The sequence below is a fragment of the Patiria miniata genome, unplaced genomic scaffold, assembly GCF_015706575.1.
Source record: "Patiria miniata isolate m_02_andy unplaced genomic scaffold, ASM1570657v1 HiC_scaffold_24, whole genome shotgun sequence".
Taxonomy (NCBI): Eukaryota; Metazoa; Echinodermata; class Asteroidea; order Valvatida; family Asterinidae; genus Patiria; species Patiria miniata.
In genome coordinates, this window is record NW_024037063.1 from 2,317,549 (window position 1) to 2,344,232 (window position 26,684).

A 26,684-nucleotide genomic window follows, 5' to 3' on the forward strand; every position below is an offset into this window, starting at 1 on the left:
CCTTGCTGATCATTCAACCAATCACTGGCTAAATTCAATTTGAATCCACCAATCAGCATCTATTCACACACACAGTGATATCCCAAATCATTCCACCAATCACAATCCATATTAGAGTTAAATCAACCAATCCTGATCATGCATTAAAACTGAGCAATACCTGCCCCATCCACTCATCCAATCAAAGCCCGTTTACAGTTTGAATCAACCAATCACCAACCTGTATAGACAGGGAGTGATATCCGCCGGGAGGTCCCTCGTCTTCTCCATCTTCATAGCCGTCGGCCATCTGGTAGATCTTCTCGGGAACAGAGTTGGTCTTGGGCATGCTCTTCTTGTTCCTCTGGTTCCGGGACATTCGGGAGTTTTTCCGGTCTTTTGGCGGCTCGGGTTTCTTTTGTCGATCATTTCTGAGTTTCCCTGTGAAAGTTACAAATTTGTCTTAATTACATGTTACAAGACATGTTTTATGGTTTAAAATATTTAGGGTGGGTGGAACAAAGTTTGAAAAAAAATCTATTTTTTGAGGATCAGATTTATAGATATTGTTTTGGAAATTTCTAAAACGAAAAATTTAATTAAGCCAATTGTGGATATCTGCAATAAAGAGAATTTGAAAAATGTAAGGAGATATCAGAAAAATGGGGAAAACAAGAAAAAGAAAATTAGGAAAAAAAGTTTAGATTTTTTTTGAAAATTAAATAAATATTATTGCTTCATTAAAAAAAATCTCCTTTGTTTTTGTTCTTTACCAAAAAAAGAAAAAAAAGATTTGGGGTTTCTGAAATCATCTTCAATCTAAAAAAACATGGGAGTGTGATCAGAATATTTAAAGAAAAAAGATGTAAACAAAATTATTTCCCTACTGTAAGTTAGAGGAATATGACTTCAGAAACTTTGAGACAATGATTTGAAGATTTTTGGGGGGGAAATTCCTGACTAAAAAGCTGTAAAACAATCCATCTAATGCACCTACCTCCATTGACTGTGGCCTCCACAAAGCTCCTGATGGCGTGGACGCAAGACTCAAAGTTGGAAGGCGTGACGTGGGCCGCGTCTCTGACCAGGAAGGCCAGGGACTCGCAGCATTTCATGAGGGCCTTGGTGTCGTGGTGGCTGAGGGTCTGATCCAGGGCGATCTCAAATTGGTTCTGGTGTTTGGGGACGTCTCGGGAATGGTTCTGGGTGTGGCGGACTGTGCTGTCATTGTTCACCTGGGGGAAGGGGGGGGGCAACAATCAGGATTTCCAGCACTTCATGAAGACAACATTTCCTTGAGTTTCCCCTGATATTTCCAAAAATCCATGTGGATATTTTAATTCTAACGAGGTTGCTGGGAAGTCAAGAGGTGGTTGCAGCAAAGCAACAAAGATCCTGAAAATGCAAAGGCGTCTTGTTGACAAGCGATGGCCTCCCTTCTCCCCTCATAACTATATTGCCAGCTATATTAGACACAACGTGGACACATGGCACAAGACGCCACACCCCAAACAAGCAAAAACCTTTCCCTTCAGAGTTACTGGCAAATGACCTGAATTTTCCGTACTTTTTGGTATTTTTCCCAAATTTCCTGAGGCTTTCAGATTTTTCTAACGCCAGGAATGAAGTCAAAGACAAAGCCGAAAAAATAGTTTCAAGACCCCCTATGACTCACCGAGATGACTCTATCGTCCGTCATGGTGGACACGTCCGGCTCACTGCTGGATCGGTGAGGCTGTTTATGCTTGAAGAGTTCACTGTCCGAGGTGTAGCCTTGATCCGAGGCACCGCTGACACTGCCTGTTGACATCTCACTGTCGGACTGGGTGCCTGCTGGACACAGGAAAAAAACAGCAAAATTCAACAACTTTAGGAATATTGCAGTTTTTATTTTTTTATATATCTGGCTGCCCTTTACTGTCTGATTATTAGACTGCCAAGATTTGTTTCTAAACATCACGTACAATTATCAAGAAATAAATAAGATTGCTTGCGTTTATTTATTTTATAAAATTTGTGTTCTTTATTTACTTTGTTACAATGGAAAAATTTTACAAAATGCCGACTCGTTAATAGTATTGATATTTTTAAGTGCTGTCACCGTAAAGAGCCAGTTAATTGACAAGATCATATGAATAGGTCACATTGGCAAAGTTTGTTATTGCTGAGAAACTAAATATTATTTTCAGAATTTAAATTTGTTGGCGATGTCTCTTTTCTTTAAACTAAAAGAAAAAAAAAAGAAATGTCTCTCTGAAATTATGATGATCTAGTCAAACATGTACAGAATTTTTTGGGGGGTCAAGTCTGACTAAAAGATATATGAACATTTTTGTTGACTTTTTTTAATCATTTGATAGTTGAAATTAATTATGTAGGAGGTTTACCAAAACAGATACAACATGATTTTTTGAAGGGTAAGCAGTGGCAAAGTAATTCCTCTATAATCAGGTTACATTGTATACATTTGTATACAACATTGTATACATTTGTATACAACATACCACTTGTAACAAATGCTATTGTATTTTGCCTACCCGTGTCTTGTATCTCTCGATCTCTCTTCGCGTCGCCCATGTGGACGCTAGGGGGTGCTGCTCCCGCACCCACGCACTCCAGCAGCGTGAAGAGGGTGTACCAGTCCTGGGAGGAGTGAATGTTGGCCGCGTTGGTGCGCAGGAGTTCGTGGAGACCATAGGCCACCTGACGACAGACGCGCTGCAGGACCGACTTCTTCATCAGGAGTAGCATCCGTAGAGATGTCAGAACCTGCAGACGAAGGCATTGATTAATTTCAGAAACCCTTTTACAGGTAGCTACTGGAAATGTGCAGTGAACCCCACCTAGGTGGATAACAGTGACAATCATTACACCTACCTAGGCGATGTCGTCCCTTCTCAGCAGGCGTATGGCTAGCCTGAGAATACCAACCACGGCTCTCTCAACTAGCAGGCTGTACTCTAATCAAAAACACAAGGTCTGAGGTTCGAGTCCCACCTAGACGTATCATGATCAACAATCCAGACACCTACCTGAGCAGCGATGTCGTCCTTCCTCAGCAGGCGTATGGCTAGCCTGAGGATACCGACCACAGCTCTCTCAACTAGCTGGCTGTACTCTAATCAAAAGCACAAGGTCTGAGGTTCGAGTCCCACCTAGCAAGTCATGATCAACAATCCAGACACCTACCTGAGCAGCGATGTCGTCCTTCCTCAGCAGGCGTATGGCCAGCCTGAGGATACCGACAACGGCTCTCTCAACTAGCAAGCTGTACTCTGTCGTTGAGACAATCAGACTGTAGAGATGATCACAGATGCCTTGCCATAGAGTGCCGACGCGATCCCTGCAAGAACAAGAACAACTGAATGGATCAAGATTTACACAATTAATGCTGACGGACCCAGGACTGTTATTACAAAGATATCTGTGTGGGGTGTCTCTGGCTGACAGGCTGTCAAGCGAGGAGCTGAGGAGGAGAGTGGGAGTGGAGGGGATCGGCATCGTATTGAGGAGGCACAGGCTGAGGTGGTTTGGTCATGTGGAGAGAAAGGAGGATGTCAACTGGGTCAAGAGGTGTACCAACGTAATTGTGGGTGGGCCCACACCCGTCGGCCGACCGCGCAAGACTTGGCAGAGCTCCCTGTCAGATGACATGCGACTGCTTGGAGTCAATGCGAGGGATGCGACGGACAGGGCCAAGTGGAGGAGAGCCATAGGGAGAAAGCAGGCCAACCCAGAACAGACTGGACAACGGCCTTAAAACCGACATGATGATCTGAGTAGTACCCCTTGTACAAAGACACTGACAAAACGGGGAACCTCCAAAATATGGCTAGATATCTCAGTTGGTAGAGCACCGGAACAGTAAACCGAAGGTCGCAGGTTCAAACCCCGCTCTAGTCAATTTGCGTATGGTGCGAAGTACCCTGACTTATTTTAGTATGAATGTGCACAAAGCCATTTCGACTTCACGTGAGCATCAAGTGTCGTCGGCAACGCATTCAAATGTCTCTCCCAGTGGTCTCCCCCAACTCTCCCTTTCTTACCGTTGAGGGGGTACTTGTGCACGGAGCCCATACTGCTTTGCATGGAGTGAAAGGAGCCTTTGTTTAGAGAAGGATATAAACAAAGTAACAATTCTTACCGATTTTCCAAGACCACCCTGATGAGCAGCTCGAGGTTGAAGACGGCCGCCTCTTCCTCATACTGTACCCCGAGGGAGTCAGCTGCCTGAGGGCCCTGGGAGGCAAACGTCAGCGACTTCATCAACTCTTGGAGGGACTCCTGCCGCAGGAATTTACTCTCTGTGATCAGGTGCTCCGGGTGACAGTCCTGAGACACAGTAAAGGAGGAAACGGAATTCTCGTCAAAGTTGGCAATTAAATTTAAGAAATTGTCGGAAGTCGGTGAAATTTTTCAAAACAAAAAACTAAAAAATCAGAATTTTAGTAAAGACATGAATATAACACTGTTGAAAATCAATTGAGTAAATTCCCATGTTAGCTGACACTGATGATCTCCTAAGACAGCAATATGCCCTCAGAAAGCAGTCCGTATAAGGTATATTGCAAGACAATATACCTTATACTGACCTTATACTGACTGCTCCTGGGGGAAATATTGCAGGGTAATATACCTAATAATTTTTGGTTATTTTAAATTCATTTATAAAGGGCTTACCTCTATACAGCTCCTGGCCTGTTCAATGGCCTCCTTGTCTTCATTGGTAGGCCCTTTCTGAGTGGATGTCTCAGCAGTCGTGAAGTAGGAGTAGAACGAACCAAACAAGGAAGAATCAGACCTAAGCAACGACAACCAAAATAAAAGAGACCACATTTTGATTCTGTACCTTCAAATATTTAAATGTTACATGTGGCACACTCCAGACAACCCAGGAGAAATCAAGCCACACTTCAGAGTATCTCCTAATAAGTGAAGCCACCTCCTAGATCCTAAGTCCTGTCATCAATCGTCTCAATTTGGAGAGGATGTAACATCCAACTCAGTGTCAAGAAAATAATTACAGCAATAACTATTAGGATCTCAAGGTTTACAAAGGGACCTCAGACCCAGTCAGTGTTTAGACTTCTCAGAATGGCTTACTTGACAGGCTGCATCTCCTCTATGATCTGGAAGACTCTGCCGCTAGGATCCAGTCTAGGATCTCACCTTCTCAAATTGAGAGGTTGCTACATGCAACTAGGTGTCAAGTACAGATGTTAAACCTATTAAGGTCTTTTAAGAGATCCTCTATTTTTCAAGGCATTAACTGGGTTCAGACATCCTAGAATGACTTACTTGACAGGCTGCATCTCCTCTCTGATCAGGGAGACCCTGCCGCTAGGATCCACAAAGTCCTGGACCTCTACCATCTCAATCGGGAGCAGCTTAGCCCGGTACAGCTGCAGCATGCAGTCCAAGAGGTTCTTCCATCCCTCGGCGAGGATGTCACCGTGCCGGTGGGCCAGGCCAAAGACCGTCTTGGCGGCAAGGTGGGCCTTGGCGTTGGACCCGAAGGCGATCGGAAGGTTCTCCGGGGTCTTAGAGAGGGAAAACAAATGCGGAATGCAACTGTAACTTAATGTAATGGTGACATTCCAAATGCAAATCAGGAATCAAATTGATGTAGAACAAAATCTAACTTGTAAGAAACTTGGTTGACACCACATAAAGTATATGTGTTCAAGATCGAAGGCAATCTGCAGGGAAGAAAATTATCAGCAGGTGTTGCAAAATGCTCATAATCCCATTAGTCCCTGTATTGCCCCAAAACATGTTTTCCCAATACTGCCATCAGATAGCCCCCTGCACTGGATTTATCCAGGAATGAATACCGTGTCGTACAACGTAGTACCGGTGATAAAAGTTACCTCCATGGAATTAAGGAGAGTGGTGAACTTGCAGAGGGAGATGACCAAGTTGTCGAACACATCGGTCAGTCCGTAATGGGCCGAGATCATTGCACATTTCCTGCAAGGAGTAAATTTAAACCTAAGACTAAACTGATTCCAATGCAAAAACAAATGCGGTAAAACGGAGGAGCACTGTGGTCCAATGGTTACAGCGTCCGACTAGTGTGTGCTTGCATTCGTGGGCAAGACACTTTTACAACAATTGCCTCTCTCAATGAAGGAGTATAAATGGGTACCTGTGAGGATTTAGACAGATTGCATTTTTCTGGATCTACTGCAGAAAACTTGAAGCACTTTGTGACTCTGGTATAAAGCCCTTTATAAGCACCATATTATTATTATTATTAAAATAGGGGAGTGTGGCCTAGTGGTTAGGGGTTGTGGCTCATGAGCAGAGGGTCAGGGGTTCAAATCCAGCTGCTCATCATATATTGTGTCCTTGGGCAAGCCACTTCACCCCCACTTGCCCCTCTCCACCAAGGAGTGTAAATGGGTACCGGCATTAGCTGGGGAGTAACCTAGGATGGACTGGCATCCCATCCAAGGAAACCGGAGATAAACGCTGGCCTGATGGGCCATATTAGCTCACTAAGACTCACATTAATGAGTTAATCAATTAAATCCCCTACCTGAAGCCAGCGATAGCCTTCTGCGTGATGGTATCATCCATGCCCTTGTCAAACACAAACGACAGTGCAGCCACCGTGGGTCCCCAGGCTAGTAAGAACATCTCCCGGTCCAGATCGCCGCACTGGGCATGGAGGAAGGTCCCCTCCTGGGTGGCTCCTCGCTTCAGCAAGACCCGCCAGAGATAGTTTTCTCTGACAAGACCTGTCTGCTCGGCTGGCATCACAATTTCCTCACTCCTAAAATTTACAACACGCCAAACGAATAACCCAAATCAGATTTGACAATAAATGCGGATAAATGCAGCAGATAAATGCACACAAGTCTATGAGAGAGGTAGTAACTGAATCTGTATTCAGACATTTTTCATGTAATCAAAAAACCAACTTTCATTCGCACAAAAGTTGGGCATACAAAAAACTAGAAACACTTCGCTGTCCAATCTTTTTAAGATTTGTGCTTACTTCAGAACAAGACATTTTCTTTAATTTTGCTGGTCTATGATTTTGCACGCATACGGCAAATTGTTTATCTGAAAAGGAAAAATCGTAAAATCTTCATGTGCACATGTGCAGTTAGAATACCGCACTGGCTGATGACGTTTCTCACAAAATATTTAGAAACGATTGACTGATATAGATGTGCAAAGAGCTGTTTGAAAAACTTCATCTTATCATTTTCTCCGTACACCTCACCGATAGAAGCTTAATAAAAGCAAACACAGAAACTGTGACAACAGATAACCTGAACTTACTTGATAGCACTGAATATTTCCTCCAGCACGGACTGGTCAAAGTCCGCACCGCCATTCACTTTGGTGAGATTCTTCTTGAATTGCTGAAAATTCAAGAAAATATGGAGAAAGGGTGTAGAAGATGACACGCTGTTTTCCAAACAGTAGCAACATCATCTATGTTACTATCACCCTCAGCAACAGTCAACATAATAGAAATAGTGCCCTACATGTAACATATCTGTCATGCCAGTCAATACAATGCTTATTACCCTCATCAACACACATAATGTATTTTCCCTCCAAAAAGGTTAATATATAATAAATCTATGCAATATACATTGGCAGTCAATATAAAATATATTGCCCTGAGCAGCAGTCAATATTGTGCATATTCCCTATGCAGAAATCAATATAATAAATATATCCCTCAGCAGGATTCTCTAATAGTCAAATGATAACTTTATTTATCACCCGGTTACCAACTTTCTTAGTGAAAAGTCCCTGTACTTGTGCCGCAACAGACTTTTCATTTTCAATAATTCTAAATCTTTAAAAGTGTGTGTTGGTCTAGCGTGGACTATATACTTACGTCAACGTTCATTGGAATGTTCTGCTTCTTGGCGTTGTGGTTGTGTTGGTCTACATTCAGCATGATGACTGCGTACGCCAACGTGAATGCAGCATCGTTATTGGCAAACGGCCGATTGTTGGCATTCTTTAAAAAAAAAAAAAACACCAAGATGTCAACATAAGAAAATAACAGTGAAAGTGTAACTCCACAGTCAAGTTGACATTCTGAGACAGAGAAGCTTCATACATTACTTTAAGTCTAGAAAATATGAGTTCATTATAACCATCACTCAAAATTATTAAAAATGTTAGGAATCTGGTACAGTCTACTTTAATAGCCTGTCCAAGTTCTATGGATATCTTTGTAAAAATCCACAACTTGACACCGTGCAAGAGACAAATAACTGTAGGACTTACATGCCAGTAGTCGGAGAAATGTTCCATGAGATGCTGGATGACGGGAGCTTCTCCAGGAAGTCTGAACGCTTCCAGGTACATCCGGAGTGCTTCGTCAATCCTGGTGCCCTCGAACCCAAACAACCTGTGGGCAGGTTGCGAAAAAGAAAAACCCAGTAATTATAACATCTTTCAGGACTTGTGACAGGCTTGTGAGGATTTGTGAGGACTTGTGATGGGCTTGTGAGGATTTGTGAGGACTTGTGAGGATTTGTGAGGACTTGTGAGGACTTGTGAGGACTTGTGAGGACTTGTGAGGACTTGTGAGGACTTGTGATGGGCTTGTGAGGATTTGTGAGGACTTGTGAGGACTTGTGAGGACTTGTGAGGACTGTGAGGACTTGTGAGGACTTGTGAGGACTTGTGATGGGCTTGTGAGGATTTGTGAGGACTTGTGAGGACTGTGAGGACTTGTGAGGACTTGTGAGGACTTGTGATGGGCTTGAGAGAACTTGTGAGGACTTGTGAGGATTTGTGAGGACTTGTGATGGATGTGTTAGGACTTGTGATGGACTTGTGATAGACTTGTGAGGACTTGTGATGGACTTGTGATGGACTTGTGAGGATTTGTGAGAACTTGAGAGAACTTGTGAGAACTTGGACAAACAGAAGGATTACACAAATTGCTCTACTCACTTCAAGAATGCTTCCAAGACTTTCTCGTTCTTCCTGCTGCTCAGGTACTCCCCGATCATCTTCTTGTCGCACCTGGGGTTCTCCTTGAGGAAGACGGCCACCTCGTGGGGCTCCAGGGGGGAGTGTAAGATGCCCTGCTCCATCAAGAAGGCAATGCCCTTGGAGGGCTTGATGTTGAACTGCTCCGTGCCGGCTTGGATCAACTGTCAAGAGAAGATTACGTGAAGGAGTTAAGGTCTAGCGAAGATATGCACTTGTCACAGGAATGATCTTGTGCATTTCTTAGATGGCTTGGTTTCTAATCCTTGTTATAATGAGGCAGACATTAGGTCAATGAAATAAACATAGCGCATTTGCTCATGGAAATATTTAGAAGATTTTGGTAAAGCAAAGGACAAGTAGAAAATATTTCACCATTAAAAGTGACTGATGACTTTTGGAAAACGAAGGTTGTTATTAAAAGTGATCTGTTTTTGAACCTTTTTGGTCTGTTTAATCTGCATCAGCTGCTCCAGGGATGGTAAGTTGTCCGAGGGAGCGAAGCGACTGACTCGTCGGTTGGGGCTCCCCTCGATGTGATCTTCAGAAGGCTTCAATTTGCCTGCAGAGCCAAGAAATAAGAACATTATCCACAATCGGAAATTTCACAAAGAGTTATTTTCGGCATTTTAAATTCCACGCTTCTGTCTGTATAGGAGTGCACTTTTTCTATACACAGTTTGTGAAACATGCTAGATTTTTTTCAGTAATGCGCTTTGAAAATGTGACTTTTGCATGGATACTACATCCGCTTTTTAAAAAATTGTGTTGAGAATACATCAGTCTACAATCCTGCAACTGTCTTTGACTCTGAGTGCATTCTCTTTACACAATCAAGGGAAAATGCACATTTAGTACATTTTGAGATTCTACTTTTAAACGAACATTATTCTGCTTTTTACAAAACTGGTGTCAAGAAGACATCAGTCTTCAAACTCATAAAGTCTTGGCACAGAAAATACTGCGCAGTCATTCAAAACTAACAACTCTTTTATGTTTAAAGCAATATTTGGGTTATTTAGGTATCACAATAATTACCATTGTCCACTTCTTTATCCCGGTTCATGGACATGACCTGTGCCATGGCATATCCCGTGGTGGGCAGCGTCACCCCCATCCCGCCCTGCCTGGCCCCGTCCTCGCCCCCTCCCTTCTCCTTCCCCTTGTCCCCCTCCTCGGTCTTCCCCGAGACGTCCTGGACATGGATGGTGACGGCCGATGTTGACTCGGACTTCTCCCGGTCCAGGTTGCCCTGGGCCACCATGGAGCTGAGGATGCGATGGTGGCAGTTGGTCTCGATGCCGTCGATGACGGCTAGGAGGGCGTCCAGGGACAGGAGGTGGGTGGTGTAGAGGGAGCCGGAGACTGGGAATGCATTCTGGAGTCAAGAAGTAGAAACCAAAATACGGGGTTGTCACGTAGAGTGATCGCTGTGAAATATGCAAGACAAGGGCTACAGGAAAAATTAAGTTTCAACCTTGGCACTGTACACTAGAAAAGTTGTCAAAATCTGCAGTATTGAGACCAGTTCAAAGTTCACACACAAATTAATATGAAGACATTCAAGGCAAAATTGGTTGGAGCTGAACGTTTTACAAATTTGCAGCATGTGAACTTTCTGTATGTTACAAATTTGTGTGCACATTTACTTTCTGGGTAAGCATGAACCAGCCATTTAAGTGCAACGGTACCAGGAAATTGTGCAATATCAAACTAAAATGTAGAAATATTGTTACAGTGTTAAAAAAATCACCAACAAAACGTTAATTCCATTACCCACACCACGTTAATAATTGGGTTTGTTTCTATTACTGACCTTGGATAGTAATTTAGTAAGATCTTCAAATAAATTACTGCAGTAGACGTCACAGTCGTAGTTCAGATACAGCTCTGTCACCATACAGGGTAGTCGCCACAGCTGTTAAGGGGATGATAAGAGGTTCATGCCAAATGTGAAAAGAGAAAGCATCTGGAAGTTTGTACTTGATATCATTATGTCAAAAAATAAAACTGAAGTACAAAGGTAAAATAATATACATACAGATATTTATATTATCTACTCTAGTAAAAGAAAATGCCAAACACAAACAATCCTTTTACAAATCAATTATTTTTTATTATCCATGTGTGACAATTTAAAAACTGTCTATCACAAATAATATGGAGGTTTTTGTCTAAACAAATTTGTGAAAAACATGTTTGAGTAAAATCAAAAATGTTATAGAAATGAAAACCGATACACAAATGTTTCCTCACGGATAATGGGTTCTAATATACAAGTTTAGTACAAAATTATGTCAGTAACATTATTCTATTTAAATAAGCTTTTGGCAAGAAGAAACTAAAGTTTGTTTTGATGTGTTAATTTTTATATGTAATTCAATGTATTTTTTTTAATGTATATTGTCTCACGTAATGTCTCTTTCAGACCTTGATCTAAAGTAAATTTAAATTGACAGGCTTATTTTTTACTAATTTAAAAAAAAAATTGTAAAAATCCTGACCAACCTGTACGATTGAATCCAGTGCCATCTCACGCTGCTCGTAAGGAATCCGGACCGATTCCGAGATGATGATCTCGGTCAGTTTGTGCAGGAACATCTCCAGCTGGAACTTGAGATGAGTCCTCATGGATTCAAACAGCATGAAGCAGACGCGGAGAGAGGCGGCAAAGAGGGACAACCTGTCAGCTTGCAGAAGCTGCCAAGGAAAAGAAAATAATATTGGATCGTCGTAATTGTTTTACTTAAAAAAGGTGCCTGTAATGACGCCAATTGTCTGGGTATAAACAGAAGAAATATCAGGTTCGTTGACGCAAAAAGTAACCTTTTACTTCACCCGTAAAATTAAATATCGTCAAACTGTAACTTATAAAATGTGAAGCGTTCTGGCAAAATGAGACGGAACTGGGCACAGGCCGTAGTGGGAAAAATATGCAAAAAAAAATAAAATTGGGGTGATTTTTTTTGATTTTCAGATTTATTGATATTTGTAATCTTTGATATATATACTACACATATTTTAATGCAACTGTATAAAAAAATTTGAATAAAAGTGTTTTTAAGGAAAAGCAATTGGCATCTTTCATTTTCACAACTTCAAAACTTGAAACTTAGTCCAAAAAAAAAAAATGTTCGGTCTCTGGTCAGACCAAAGTTTCGGAATTGACGCGGCGACGCGGCTTTTTTTTTTTTCTTCAAGCTTGGATTGTACAGACAAGGTGGGATACTATTTTGCTTTTTTGGTGTCCTCATGTACATTGGTGTCCTCCATAATTTGCCTTGGTGCTCTCGATCATTTGCCTTGGTGCAATTTCCCATTCCTTTGTGCTCTGTGGTAAAAAAAAAATGAGGAGGTGCGGCAATAGAGGGCGCTGTTGGAGCTACCGCGGAACATTTTGGAAAAAAAAAAGATTGACGCGCATGATTAAAATCGACGCGCGCGCTGACCAGAGACTGACTTTTTTTTTTTTTTGGCCTTAAAAGGCCTTTTTCTCAGTATTTTAATTTTTGACATGTCAATAAATGTGAACTTTGAACAGCCATAACTTGTCAAGAGGTTTCTTGTGCAAAATATTAGCATTTATTAATTTCAATTTAAAGAAACTTACAGCAAGAAGGTTTTTGCACATGTCGTCCTTGATGAGACTGAGCAGAGCAGAGAAGTGAGCGACATGATCGCATCCCGTCTCCAAGGCAACGGTCAGGAGGTTCAGACCCATGTGCATCATCAAATCTGTGTTATGCCTGCAGCAAAAAAAAAACCCACACATTTAAAACCTTTGTAATTGCAAAATCTCTGGACTCTGTACACACGCTTGTTCTTTCAATCGTTCTTAACATCAAGTGTTCATCGTATGTGTTTATTCTCAGGTAAAGTTTGGCAAATAGATGTCACTGAACTTACCTGTCATATGGGTTGATGAGCGAGATGAGAAATCTCATCAGTTCCCTGACACATGGTAGACCATAGGGGATAATGGGACCCGAGCCTGTCCAAAAACAAAACAAAAAAGTGTGAACAAAAACACACTGTTTGGAGTTGACTAATTTCTTAACAAAAACACACCTCTGTTAGCTGAAGACTAAACAGGTGGATCCTTTAAAGCTCTACTGTGCCCACTGGCAACAATACATCTGCCTCTAGTGCACAAGTACCCCCTCAATGGTAAGAAAGGGCAAGTTGGGGGAGACCACTGGGAGAGACACTCAAACGCATTGACGACGAATCCTGATTATGGAACTCGGAACATAAGACTCCAATTTGGCACCGCCTGCACTTTTGTGAGGATTGGAACTGAACTATCTCTGCCTACTCACCGTCTTTATGCCTATGGTGGGGTGTGAACCTGACGCCCTGCGGGTTGATGTATTCAGAGTCTTGGATGGAGGCACTGTCAGAATGCTCCGTGATGGACTCCGTGTCTTCTGTGCCGTCTACCAAGGAGTCTGATCTCTCTACATCTAGCATCTGATCATTCTCATCACCCTTCTATGAAAAGAAACAAAGATATCAAAGATATAAATTTTTCTGGTATCAAAGATTTACATAAATAATTAGATAAAATGTTAGTAATATTGCACAGTGCCTCAGCATTATGCATTCAATTCACATTCCTTTCAGGCTAAAATTGAGTAAATTCTTTCATTGTCCAAATCAACCGAATTACCAGTAATGAAAGTTTGAGTTCAGAGAGGACACGACAAGAGAATGATCAGACTCACCTTGTTCTCTGTCGGTTCCTCCTGTTGCTCTCCTTGCATGGAGATGACCTGACCCTGAGTCGGTGTGATGTCGCCCTCGGAAGGAGTCACGGCCGACAGCGATTCCTTCATGTCCACCCCGCTGTCCAGCGACGATGGTAGCCTCTGCTCGTCCACCTCCGAGGAGACGTTCAGCGTCGACGGAGGAGTGACTTGAGACTGGCTCGATTCTGAGGTGGTGGTGGAAGCAGAGGTTGCACTCGGAGATGCTGTCGTCGCGGCGACGGACGTTGCAACAGCTGCACCGGCGGCGTTTGCGTTGGCCGCTAGGGAGTTAGCTGCAACGTGAGGGGCTGGGGCTCCCGGCTGCATGGCGTTAATCTCTTCCGTGGGCGTGGTTGCCAGACGGTCTTTCTTGGCCCGGACTTTGGGAGAGGGGCGCGACTTGCGGCGGCGAGTTGCGTCGGTAATGCCCCCTGGTCGCATCTTCAGCTGGAAACAAAAGTAACGCAATTTTGAGGCTGTAGATAATATTTGATATTGAAAAGAACGTTAAAACAAATTGAATGAAATAGCTACATCAATCTTGAGTTTTTTTATTTATACACAATTACTGGCCGACCTAGGACGCAGTTGTTTATCAATCTTTCGCCTTCAGTCATACCTTTCTCATGGCTGAGAGTTTCTCCTCCTTGAACTGCGGCAATCGTGAGAACAGAAGCTGTACCATGTCAACTAGTGTGTGCTCAGCGGAGCGGCGTAGTAACTCTGAAACACAATTATAATTGTACATTTCAATAGTAATTTAATTTCTGACAGAGCTATTTCTTGTCTTGCTAAAAAAAGGAAACATTTAAAGGAAAATTTGTAGGATAGCCTGAATTCAAAAACAGGATTATTGTTGAATAATACAACACACAGGCATCAAATTACATGTTGAAATGCTTGATTGAGAATATATATTTAATCCTTACCAGCCAATGCCTAAAAGTATTAACTCTGTTTGATATACAATCTCCAGATTTCCAATATTTAGTCATCCAAATCCCATGTTCAGCTATCGCACTGCTATCTAAATATTCAACATAGTTTAAGTATAAATACTACTCTAAATGTACACATTCATTCATGATTAGTATTCTCAATAGTATGCAAAAAATATTTTCAATAGTGTAAGTGTTACTCAGTTACTCACCGCTGAGTCTCATCTCAAAGCAGATTCTGAAGCAGGACTGCATGATCTCACAGACGGACTCGTTGGAGAGATGAGCTCCTACTGGGGTCAGAAGTAACGTCCTGAGAACCTGTGACATCAAAGAAAATCCAAAAATTGGAAATCAGCACTGCAATCAGATCAAAGTTATTTATAATACTTTTCATTCCATCAAATTTGATCCCAGGTTTGTGCGACTGAAAATGTGCAAAAATCTCTGACAATCCAAAATTAGGTTAGTTCTGACGTTCGATCATCCCAATAAGTTAACCTCACTGGCGAATCAGCTATAAAGAAATAAATAACAGTTCAGTATCCGAAATGTCGAAAATCAAAGTTTGATCAAAACAGAAATAGGAAAAAATCTTCAAATGATTCTGAAATAATGATGAATACACAAGAAATATAGACTTTGAAATATTTTCAGCCTCTAATGCAAAAACGATTTGATAGTGGTTTTTTTTGCATGGCAAAATCAACAATAATAGTAAGTTTGTACATGTATGGCTTTACGATAGAGGACAGACACACAAAGGGAGAACAAAAGATCCTTTCAGTCCTCGAGCGTTGGGTCTTTTGTTGAAAACGGTCCTCGATCGTACGGTTATGTGCTTAGTCTATGGGAGAGTGTCATATTACAGGGACAAAGGGAAACACAAATCATTGTCCTCGGGCGTATACAAATTCACGAATGTGTGGGGTTGCATCATGTAACAAAGAAATCTCTTTTTTATGTTGGTGTGGTTCTCTTGTGTTTATGCAAAGTTTCAAGTCGATCTGATTGAAGATAATGTACAAATTGGAAAGAATGACAAAAGAAATTACCTGAAGAATCTTCATGAGAACCACCTCATCCGAGCCTGGATCCGTGCCAACAAACCTGGCATGGGTGACTGCATCGGCAATGTTCTCTATGCCTGACGTGGCACCTTCCACAGATGTGTCTGTTGGAATTAAGGAGACGTGAAATTTCAATCATTTGGGCCATTTCATTGGGAATAGTGAGCTAGACAACCTCAAAAAAAAAATTCACCCTCCTTCGGACATAAATTTAATTTAGCATGAAATCAAATTCAACTCCAAAAGAATGTTTAGTAGCTTTCAGCCTATATCGTTTTGTTTGCAATAGCAAGCAATAAAATAAGATAATTTTACATTTACCCCAAAAAAGAAACATCCATTTCGTCATTTTTAAATCTGATGTATACATTAAAACATCTGCGACCAGTACAAGGCAACAAATGTCTTCTTACCCAGCATTCCATAGGACAGGAACTTATTGATAGAGGACAGAGCGAGGCCTGTGATTGGTCCAGTGGTGTCCTCTGAGCGGATGACATCAAGGAACGGACACAGGAAGACGTTGGGCTCAATCTCCGTTATATCTGGAAAAGTACCAAAAAAAAATCACATTTATATAAAAAAAACCTTTAGATATTTTAAGTACCGCAAACTACATGTACATCCAGTAGCTCTTGTCACTTGGAGTTTGCTGTTACTTGCAAATGCATTTCTTTACCCAAATATCTTGTGTATAAAATTAGACAATATTAACATGGCAATTTTAAAATATTTATAGACAGGCATGCAACTGGGAATTTAGAAAAAAATTACAAAATTATAAACCACACAAGGCTTTATAAAGTATTTTTGTAAATTTGTAATAGCATTCATGAGAATTAAAAAAAAAACGAGGAAATCAGCAGATCCGAGGAAAAGTTGCATGCCTGTATAGACCTATAAATGTGTTGCACGTATCTCAGAGACAGTTCTTTGTGATTTTAATCTAGTGACAATGAATACACAAAAGGCTTACTTATGCCTATCCACGCAATATAAACCACTGCCCTCTAACTCCGCCATAACGCATACGGTCTATTTGTCTGTGTGTATTCAAACTTTTTAGAATACACTTATTTTTTTCATAAGATGAAATAAAACAGTGAAAACCCAACCAAACACGAACAAATGTTACATGAATAATTCCACGGTCAAGTCCTAATGAGTTTACCCACCGCGCCATAGTGCTGTCTGCCAGCCTTTAAGGTTAACAGTCCTTTAATGTCATCCATTAATAATGACAGATCGCCCTGCTTCACATGACAAATTACTCCTATTACCGTGGTTATGCTCCCTACGCTTTGCCTAACGCCCTGGATGTGTTCGTTCACATTCAAACTGGAATCAAGCTTAAGCAGCTTACATGTACATGTATGCAAGTTTACAGAATGGAAATTGTCCACAATTACAAGAAATTGAAGAGAAATCTATTTCATTTTGAGTGTTGGCAAGATTATCATTGATTTATCGTCAGTTTCTTTTTTGTTATGTTGATGATACGTAGTTGGAGCAACAAAGACATGTTTTACAAGGTTCTAAACTATTGTACTTGCCCTGAAATGTCAATCGTATGACATAATTTGAACCCTGTTTTGTCTAAAACATAAATATCTGCAAAGACCTTTGAATGTTGTGCCAGTCATAGCCACGACAAACCGTTATTGCATGTATCATTCAATTCAAATGAGAAATTTCTTGTACATTTTCCAACAGTTAACCAATTAATGCCAGAAGACAAGTAAACACGATTGGCAATTTATATTGATGGGTTAAATTGTCATGCTTTCCTCAAGTCTCTGGCGGTGGACATGTACATGTATATGTCAGTGGTTCCTATCACCATGGAGGTCATTGTAGCAAATATCGCTCTGTGGAGGGGCCTCAGAAATATATGAAATTACAGAGATAAGTGCTGTACAAATATCGTGCAAATGACTCTCAAGAGTTGATATTTGTGGTGTTTGACTTAATTTTCAAATTTTGCAGATATGTCTTTTTCAAAAATGGTGCTTTTTCAGCCAAATATAAAGGGGTTAAAATCACGTTCCCGGAAAAAAATAGGGAAGTCACTTTCCCAGAAAAAAAGTAGGGCTGTGTGGAATATGCTGAATATTCGAATGGCGTATAAATATCTAAATATGTAAGCGGTCGGGAGAAGATGTTTACAACCTCTCAAATATCAGCTAGCCACATGTACATGTACATGATGTTCTTGATTGTTTTTTTTCTACAGGCGCATGCAAATCATGATCGGTAGCCCTGTCCATTCCTGACCAGTACATGCAATTTTGGCTGGTGCATGTACGTGTTGTTTCGCCTTCCGAATATTCAAATATTGGGGGGAAAATGTCATAAACAGGTCTCAAACTTCCCCAGTTGTAGGCGTTGATCACTGAAATGCGAACGGATGTCAACAAATCCCAAGCCTTACGGGCCTCAGAAGAACCCCCCCCCCCCATCCCCCACCCACACACAACTGAAAGGTGCTGACATTTTGCTGACGATGATGCTTAACACTTCAGTATTGTGAGTGGGCCCACGATCCATTATTCAACCACAGGGATTTACTCTCAAGTATGACAATTTCAGACCGGGTGTCATCGTACCGATCAGTTTTCCATTATTTTTTAATGCTTTTTACCCCCCCCCCCCCTTTTCCTTTTTTTTAAGTAGTGGCTAAAGGTTTTGTAAATTAATAGAAATTGAAACCTCTACTGGACTTTAAGATAAAGATTTTACATATGTGCATATTTTTTTTGAAATTTTACAGTCACAATCAAAATCGTTTTAATAATTTTCATAATTTTTACAAAATCTGGTATAAAATGAGATCATCTTTAATATGTTCTTACAAAAAATACAACAAACTTTCTATCTAAATGTAATTACACGCACTGTAATCATATTTTAATGTCCCTCAGATTTGTGATCTTTAAATAAGCGCCTCTGGGGGAAAACCAAGTGGCAAACAATATCAGAAATGTTTACCCGAGACGGATTCAGTCAACTGGAAATATTTGTAATAACACAGCCGTTCACAGCCCTACCCCTCGTGAATAAATAATAAGATGATAATTAATGCGATGTTGACCAGCTGTGTGTTCTGTGAAGTGTAGGTCAATATCAATACATGAGCGCAGCACATCTCGCTTATTTACATTGTAGCAATTTTATTTGTTGTATCAAGTATAAAAAAAACATATTCCTTGATATGTGTACTTTTCATTTCATTCTTCAAAGAGTTCTAGTTGGAAAAGCAAAAAACACATCACCAATGCACAATCCATGTGTCAAGTAATTTTGTATGATCATCTATAATTTGGATCCAAAAAAATGACTTCTCTTACTTCCGAGGAGAACATAATTAAGGCACAGGTTGCAATAACATGCACTTAACACGGCTCTTTGATAAACACACGATGATCACAAGACATTAGGTGTTTGATTGCTTCCATATGGAGCGATGATGCCCCTGTTCATTGTCAGCATCTTGGACGCGTGACGTATGCAATATGAGAACGTGCACATGGACGGTACGTGCGTAGTACATGTGCATTTTAGCAGTCAGTTCCTTAGAGGATGTAATAACGTAAATGCCGGCATGCTTGCATCCCCAAGCAAGATTCACGGCTCTTTTGTCAGCTCGGGAATGGCATATATGCACAGGCACGTACCGGTGTTGAGTTTGTCCGGAGGTTTACGACTGTGTAACGTCGTTTTATGATTTCATATATCTTAAAGAGGCTTAATATCTTATTTCTGACATTTTCTATAGAGTTTTTTTATCAGAAAGACCTTGGGCTTTCTCTTCTGTTTGCTTTAAATACTGTGAATTATTGATTTGTTTTGTTTGATCTTGGAGTTCTACGCAGACAACAGGAGCTTTTGTTGTAATTGCTACATGTTTTGTCCTGTTCTGTTTTGTTTGTTTTTTCGATTTTTGATTTTCTATTTTTTATTAATTTAATTAATTTACTTATTATTTTTATGGGGAGGGGGAGCTGTTTTTCTTTTGTCTTTTTTTTTTTAAATTGTGTCCTAGCAGGTTCCACATGTTTTGCTCATCAAGGTGCTTGATAAATGCGCACATGGACATTTTGTGACATTTCATCTTGTTTGTCCAAACTGGAAAATGCCACAAATGCAACTGAATGATTGACACACAAAGCTTGACAACAGCCAATTCTGTTGAATGTATTTTTTTTTCTGTTAAATTTTCTCTTTTACAGAAACTGTAAATGCAGCTTTAGCACTCTTTCCCGGCCAAGCAGATCTTGAAACTTACAGGAAACCAGAAAGAAAATATAAGTTTTAGAATAAAAAAAAGAGATACATTTCTAGATAACAGAGTGTTTTAGAAAGGCATGCATTTAGGTGGGAGTTGAAAAGCCATCCACCGTAGCAATGCTAATTGTGGATCACCGGAGATGGAAGATGAGAAAATACAATTTAACTCAAGAGACCGTGCCTTTAATTCACGAGTTCGCATGAGGGTCCTTCATATCTAAGATGCGCAGTTTATTTGTTATGAATAATTAAACACTGTTTTTCTACTACAAGTATCTCCAGGGAAGGAATGCTTCTAAATCTTTTGATTGAAGAAAATGTGAATCAGTCCGAAGTGGTTGGGGTGAAATTGATGCGGGAATTGAATCTGTTGGGAAATCACTGCAAGGGGTTGAGGATGAATATTTGGAGTCGAATGACGCAGATCTCTGGAGTACAGGTGCAATGAATATCAGGTTGTACAGGTGCATGTAGATAGATATCTGAGGCATTGAATGACTTGAATAATATTTCACGTTTGTTCATTTGTTTGGTATTTTTACAAAGACAGCTGCTTTCTGGGGTACTAAGCGCGGTCCCAGCAGACTCATGTACTTTTCACGTTGACACAAAAATCACAAGTTTGGACCGGGAAACAATTTCTGGCCGCCTAAGTCCACTGATTTTCCATTTCAAAAATGTCCAATTTCTATTTCAATAAAATTGTAAAACTGGCGTGAAAATCCAATTCCCACTGCGTTCCTGCTGAAAAAGACTGAACATTTTGCTTTTCTACAGAAGTGTGAAAAAGAAATTAAATAAACGAAACTTCCCAATGCTATATCAAAGTTAGTTGATTCTAATGTTAAACACCTCTTTTTTTGTGTATACAGTGAAGAATTTTTTTTTTTAACTGAATAAAATATTAGAAGGTCAATTCTGTTAACTTCATTCAGTGCCATTATGGTCTGATGTGTACTAGTCTACCGAAAACATATTTGCAATCATTAGGCCTATAGTGTGATTAATCTGAGACACGTTTGAAAAATGCTACATGCCAGCAACACAACATCTGGAAAATGACCATTGAATGAATTGCTGTAAATGTACTGAGCTAGTGAAGTTAAAGGGAATGCACATCATTGGCTTTCGCTGTAATTTTCAGAAATTAACTAGTTGAGGGGTTAGTAGATCAAAATATTGTTACACTGACATGTTTGAAGTGTTGTGTCCGAAAATGCTGGAAACACCAAGAAAAACAAAAATGTTCAAATAGTCTGGTTCCCTGACTCCACTAAAGATGAAATGGTTCAATTTATAGATGCCGGAAAATGTAAGGTAAAGGAACCAGTCTAGCTGGCCTGCACCCGTTCATGAACATGTAACCAATAGCAAACACAATTTGGACTGAAACAAATGGTAAATTTGGAGCAGTAGTTGAAAAATAGTTAGGTTTTTCCAACGGTGGTCGGCCGACCACTGTTGGAAATGTATACAAAAATACCATTTTCTTGAAAATGACTTCACACCAGGTACCATAATTTTACAGGATGCTTTAGACTGTCATTTACCAACATACTAGTAAGGTTTTTCGTAAAAACTTGGTAGTTTTATTTTTCGATGTTTGCAAATGTTGTATTTTCCCTTTAACACACAACCGCTATGCATGTATGGGTACACCGGAAAACTACATGTACATATAGGTCACATATGGGCAAATTCATTGATAAGTTTGTACGAACTTTTTTACTTTTTTTCACGGAGGGTGTTAAAACTCGGTCAACCATATGTCACGGTTTCCTGTATCAACAATACACGATCAATAACCGGACTAACGGCACAATCAGCGAAAGTGTAGAGATGTGTGAACGGAAACACAACGCAACCACTAGATGTGAGAAGGAAATCACAATTCAAAAATTCCCACAATTTTTTTTTTCTCAGTGAAAACACGAATCTGTTACATCTTTCAATGAATGCAGTACTAGCAAATCTGACAGAAACTTCTCAGACAAATAATTGTAATTGTTATATCGTGTGCTTGGGTACTGTCATTTCACTGGTCTAGAACGGCCATGTGTCCAGTCTGTAAAAATAACCAACTACTTCATATACACTACATTCCATATATTAAATGAACCTCATATATACTGCTTTCCATATAACCTCATACAGTGTCATATACAATGTGCTGCATACAATTGGGCGTGTGCATTTGGCAGGGCGTATGCATTTGGCGGCGGCTTGCCCCGCGCGCGCGCGTGTAGGGCTTTCCCGCGTGCTCGCAACTGACAACTGCAACAGCTCAGTCTCACGTTCCGCAGGAAAGCATGCAGTTATCAACGGTTAAAACTCATTGATTTCATTTATTCTGGCATAAATAGTTACAACCACTTATCGTTTTGACTTATTGGGTGCTATGCACCCCTCAGGTGTTAATAACGGCATATCCCACATATCAGCAGTCAACAATAATTGTTAAGTATTCACATACCCTTACAATGTACAGTATGTATCAGGCTAAGTCTAAAGTACAGTAAAAGCCAACAGAAGTACAATGGAAATTGTTCAGCTTCACTGTATTAAATACATCATGTAACCTCAAATTTGACCCTCATACATAAATGGCATTCATGAACATATTTCAGCATATATTTAGAGCCTATGGAGGAGTATTCAATCAACCATGAACATTCAACAAAACAAGTTTGCATAGAAGTGTAGGAGTGGCATATTTAGTTTGAATTAATTTGTTGAAGGGCAAAACTCAAAATTGAATTTACATCACCCCGATGCAAATTCCACCTTAGGAAGAGTTTAGGAACAACATATTCAGTTTATTACAGAATTTTCTGGAACTTTATGTCCATGCTTTTTGCACGTGGCACCCCAACAAATTGAAATTTGACCCTTCTCAGCATATCAGTCAGTAGTGTTCCAATGTGCAATGCAATGTCATAAGCTGAGACTTGTGGTTCCAGCACGACTAGTTTTTATCCAAAATTTCTTTTATTTTTTATATTTTTTTTTTAACTTCCCCTCATGCTGCCACAATTTACGGATATTGTCATTCATTTAGTGTCCGAAGCATGACATTTTTCCTGTCCCTGTTACCTTGGTACTTTGTAATTTGCCATTCAGGTGTCCTGAAGAATGGCTTCAATTTGTTGCCCTAGTCCTGATGATTTAAAAATCACAGGCGGTCAGAAAAAAGGCACATCTGGATTTTTTTAGGCGTGCGATTTTTCAAGGCGTGTGATATTTTTAGGCATGTGACCGAACTGGAACTGAACAGTCAGGCATATTTTTTTTTTATAATATTCATCTTGGTTCACAGAGGAGCCATTTTAAGAGCTCACTGATGTATAATTATGCTTTAAATGTATGCCGAGGTGATGTACCACACAATACCGAGGGATTGCGATTATTCGCACTTCTCTGGAAGCTTTTAGGCGTGCGATGACGTGGGGATGCGATCGCACTCCCCAAATCAGAAGAGCTTTTGTTGGGTCAGTAGTTTGCTATTCACAATCACTTTTGGGGAATGACTGCATTACGAATTGAATCCAGAATTTTAAAAACATACATGTCAGATGTAGCAGGGACAGGAAAAAAAGTGGACCCCCACATTAGAATGACTCACATATCATCCTCTCTGCTCCCCACCACACCCCGCCCACAATCCCACCCCACCCCGCCCACAATTCCCCCTCCTCCTCCACCCCCCCCCCCCCCCTCCCCACCCCCACCTCTCACTCAAGCCCAACAGTGACAAGACATACCTGAGATGGAGTTCAACGTTTCCTTTAGACGGGAGAAGCCTCCTAACAACGGGTCTTGCTCTTCCTCCTGTAAAAAGAAACAAGAATCATCTTGAATTAAATAAGCAGAAACGCAAGCAAGGAACAAATGAAGAAAAAGTTAATTTATGACATGTTTTTCATTACTATTGCTTTGAAAAATTCACTTGGGTTGTCAAATATGATATTAGTTACCACATGTTAAAAGCGTTTTTTTTTGGGGGGGGGGGGGTTGAGGGAGGGGGGGTGTTGTGAACACATGGAAAAGATCTTGGACTCCTAAGGCCAAAAAAAAATCTCCAGTTTCTGGTATGGAGCTTGCCCAAAAAGTGGTGCGGCGACGCGGCTTTTTTTTTTTTTTAACCTGATTTTTTTGCTTCAAATGTCGGCTGATGACTTTAAATGGTGCCCGACTAAACTTAGTGCAAATATAGGGGAGTCCAGAGAGGCCACATTAAGCTTATTCTCGACCATAACCCAATCTAAAAACGCGTTAAAATTGTGCAGCAGCAGGATTCCAGTCAAACCAGTGAGTTTGGCGGTTTTGAGACATCATCTTTCATTGAAAAAAAAACTTTTTCATTTTGCCGACGCGCATGGCTACGGCGACGCACGCGCATACAAGAAACCGGAGACTTTTTTTTTTTGGCCTAAAGGTGTGGCAAATAGAAATAAAATTTCAAGGTGGCTTTTGTTTGAAATGAAAAAGATAACTTTAAGGATTCATTTGCACAGGTTTGTAGAAATCAGGTTGTTTTTACATCTAGGATTTAGAATTAGGTCAACAAAATGCAAGGCAACTCCTAAAACTCTTATTGCATATATACTTTTTTATTTTGATCTGAAAAACCAATACATCAGTACAAAAAAAATTTCAAAACTGTAACGAGAATTTACCTGGGCCAGATGAGATGTCCATCTGGAGCTGCGCCTCATTGCCGTGGCAACCAACAACATCTCCCCTTGGACGATGTAGACCCCATTGGTGGGAGGATGTATTTTGGGTACTGTTGACATGGTAACCCTTGAGATTGCAGACAACTCTTCTGAACCGTCAAGAACTACTTGTAGATTTCCGTTTCAGACAATCGAAGATGTTCGTCAACGAGATCAAGTTTTATCAAAATATTTTCTTGGACTTATTTATTTACAGTGGGTCTTTATCATACATCGGAGTTCTGTGATCATTAATCCATGTTGTATCTGGAAAAGAAAACACCGGTGAAGAAAATTTGAATATCCAGGATTAAACCTGAGAATTGGGAACCAAATTTTAAGTTCTCAAATTCTGTGTGGAGGCCGGTGGAATGCGATACTTTATGTTTTGTGTACTGGTTGTTAGCTACATGTAGTTTTAGTTGGTTGTAATTATCCATTTTGGGGGGGAATATGGGAGTTTTGTATATCACTCAAGATCAGTCCACTTAATATGTGCCCTAATTATTTAAAAACCTCATATTGTTTGATCAAGTCACAGACAGTCCAGAATTTCTTCCACTTCCCCTGCCATGCACTCTATGCAGACTACATGTAGTTAAAAAAAACAGTCAGATCACATTTGTGTAAACAGTCAAATTCCATCAACAGACAAAAGAGGTAACTGGTAGGTACAGCTGCCATATCAATCACCTCCAGTCAAAATTAGCAAGGGAATTCTTCACTGTTAAAACAGTCACTTGATTGATTTTGACTGCTGTGCCAGTCAGAGAGGAACGGCGTACATGTAAGGCCAAAAAAAAAATTCGGTCTCTGGTCAGACCAAAGTTCCGGAATTGATGCGGCGACGCGGGTTTTTTTTTTTTTTTGCTTTTTTTTTTCTTTTTTCAAGCTTGGATTGTACAGACAAGGTGGGTAATATTTTGCTTTTGTTGTGTCCTCATATACATTGGGGTCCTCCATAATTTGCCTTGGTGCCCTTCATCATTTGCCTTGGTGCAAGTTCCCCATTTCTTGGTACAAAAATTTAAGGAGGTGCAGCAATAGAGGGCGCTGCTGTAGCTACCACGGACAATTTGAAAAAAAAAGAAGGTTGACGCGCATGATTAAAATCGACACGAGCGCTGACCAGAGACCGACTAATTTTTTGGGGGGGCCTAATTCCAATTTTACAAATAACTCCAATTTACACTGATAACCCACAGTCTTGACCAGTTCAGTACAATGTACATAGAGGAATCAGGACAGCACTTTTCCCGTCTTGAATACGGTCAGATTTGACTTCAAGTAAAATTAAGACACTGGTCACTTACATTTCAAAATGTTGAACCATAAATCCTTTTTTATTTCACCTTGAATCCCAAAAAGATCAGACTGACTGGTAGGAGAGACAATGGCATTTGTATTCAATGCATCATTAATTCTTGGCGTTTGAGAGCACTTTTCAGATGAGTGACTTTTACAATTTAAACTGCATGTACATGTATTATCAATGTACATTGTGCTACTGCGTTCACTGCTGTATTACACAAGGTATACAATTGTTTGTATTTCATCTTTCCACACTTTGTTTCAATGGTATTCACTTTCTGACTGAATGCGTCTTTATTCCTCATGAATCCAACACTGTTCTGAAACCAAGCTAGGATATTAATTAAGCTAGAAAGAATGTTGCAACCTGACGCCAGCTTTTTTCTTCATATATCATCTCAATGAAGGTTAGTCATTGCAAAAATGATGATAAGACATGAATCTTATTTCTAATGACATAAGGCCAAAAAAATAATAGTTCGGTTTCTGATTATCCTACCTACCCTATTTTGACAGCCCCTACCCTAATTTCTGGGGGGAAATGAGGGAAAAAACCTGAAAATCATCAATTACTACCTTCTACCTTTGAAAGTTTGACTAAATGCAGACACCGCCATATAATAGTAAAAACAAACATTGCCAAAAAAATAATTTCCCTAC

General features: G+C 40.3%; 1 protein-coding gene across 1 annotated transcript in view; it reads right to left on the reverse strand.

Annotated features, from left to right (window-relative positions):
• Nucleotides 1-26,684, reverse strand: part of LOC119731638 (Golgi-specific brefeldin A-resistance guanine nucleotide exchange factor 1-like) — a 34,758-nt gene that overhangs the window by 6,524 nt on the left and 1,550 nt on the right. Inside the window, exons 2-29 of the mRNA XM_038204837.1 lie at nucleotides 24,675-24,980; nucleotides 23,760-23,826; nucleotides 16,125-16,256; nucleotides 15,697-15,815; nucleotides 14,854-14,962; nucleotides 14,323-14,426; nucleotides 13,680-14,150; nucleotides 13,275-13,446; nucleotides 12,862-12,946; nucleotides 12,566-12,701; nucleotides 11,464-11,655; nucleotides 10,772-10,873; nucleotides 9,994-10,333; nucleotides 9,396-9,517; nucleotides 8,917-9,119; nucleotides 8,242-8,365; nucleotides 7,844-7,969; nucleotides 7,273-7,355; nucleotides 6,521-6,757; nucleotides 5,850-5,949; nucleotides 5,278-5,519; nucleotides 4,660-4,780; nucleotides 4,124-4,311; nucleotides 3,169-3,322; nucleotides 2,517-2,748; nucleotides 1,655-1,809; nucleotides 977-1,214; nucleotides 221-420 (exon numbers count right to left, since the gene is read on the reverse strand). Coding sequence (XP_038060765.1) covers nucleotides 221-420; nucleotides 977-1,214; nucleotides 1,655-1,809; nucleotides 2,517-2,748; nucleotides 3,169-3,322; nucleotides 4,124-4,311; nucleotides 4,660-4,780; nucleotides 5,278-5,519; nucleotides 5,850-5,949; nucleotides 6,521-6,757; nucleotides 7,273-7,355; nucleotides 7,844-7,969; nucleotides 8,242-8,365; nucleotides 8,917-9,119; nucleotides 9,396-9,517; nucleotides 9,994-10,333; nucleotides 10,772-10,873; nucleotides 11,464-11,655; nucleotides 12,566-12,701; nucleotides 12,862-12,946; nucleotides 13,275-13,446; nucleotides 13,680-14,150; nucleotides 14,323-14,426; nucleotides 14,854-14,962; nucleotides 15,697-15,815; nucleotides 16,125-16,256; nucleotides 23,760-23,826; nucleotides 24,675-24,794 — 4,674 coding nt within the window. The 5' untranslated portion in view covers nucleotides 24,795-24,980. The remainder of the gene's footprint in view (nucleotides 1-220; nucleotides 421-976; nucleotides 1,215-1,654; nucleotides 1,810-2,516; nucleotides 2,749-3,168; nucleotides 3,323-4,123; nucleotides 4,312-4,659; nucleotides 4,781-5,277; nucleotides 5,520-5,849; nucleotides 5,950-6,520; nucleotides 6,758-7,272; nucleotides 7,356-7,843; nucleotides 7,970-8,241; nucleotides 8,366-8,916; nucleotides 9,120-9,395; nucleotides 9,518-9,993; nucleotides 10,334-10,771; nucleotides 10,874-11,463; nucleotides 11,656-12,565; nucleotides 12,702-12,861; nucleotides 12,947-13,274; nucleotides 13,447-13,679; nucleotides 14,151-14,322; nucleotides 14,427-14,853; nucleotides 14,963-15,696; nucleotides 15,816-16,124; nucleotides 16,257-23,759; nucleotides 23,827-24,674; nucleotides 24,981-26,684) is intronic.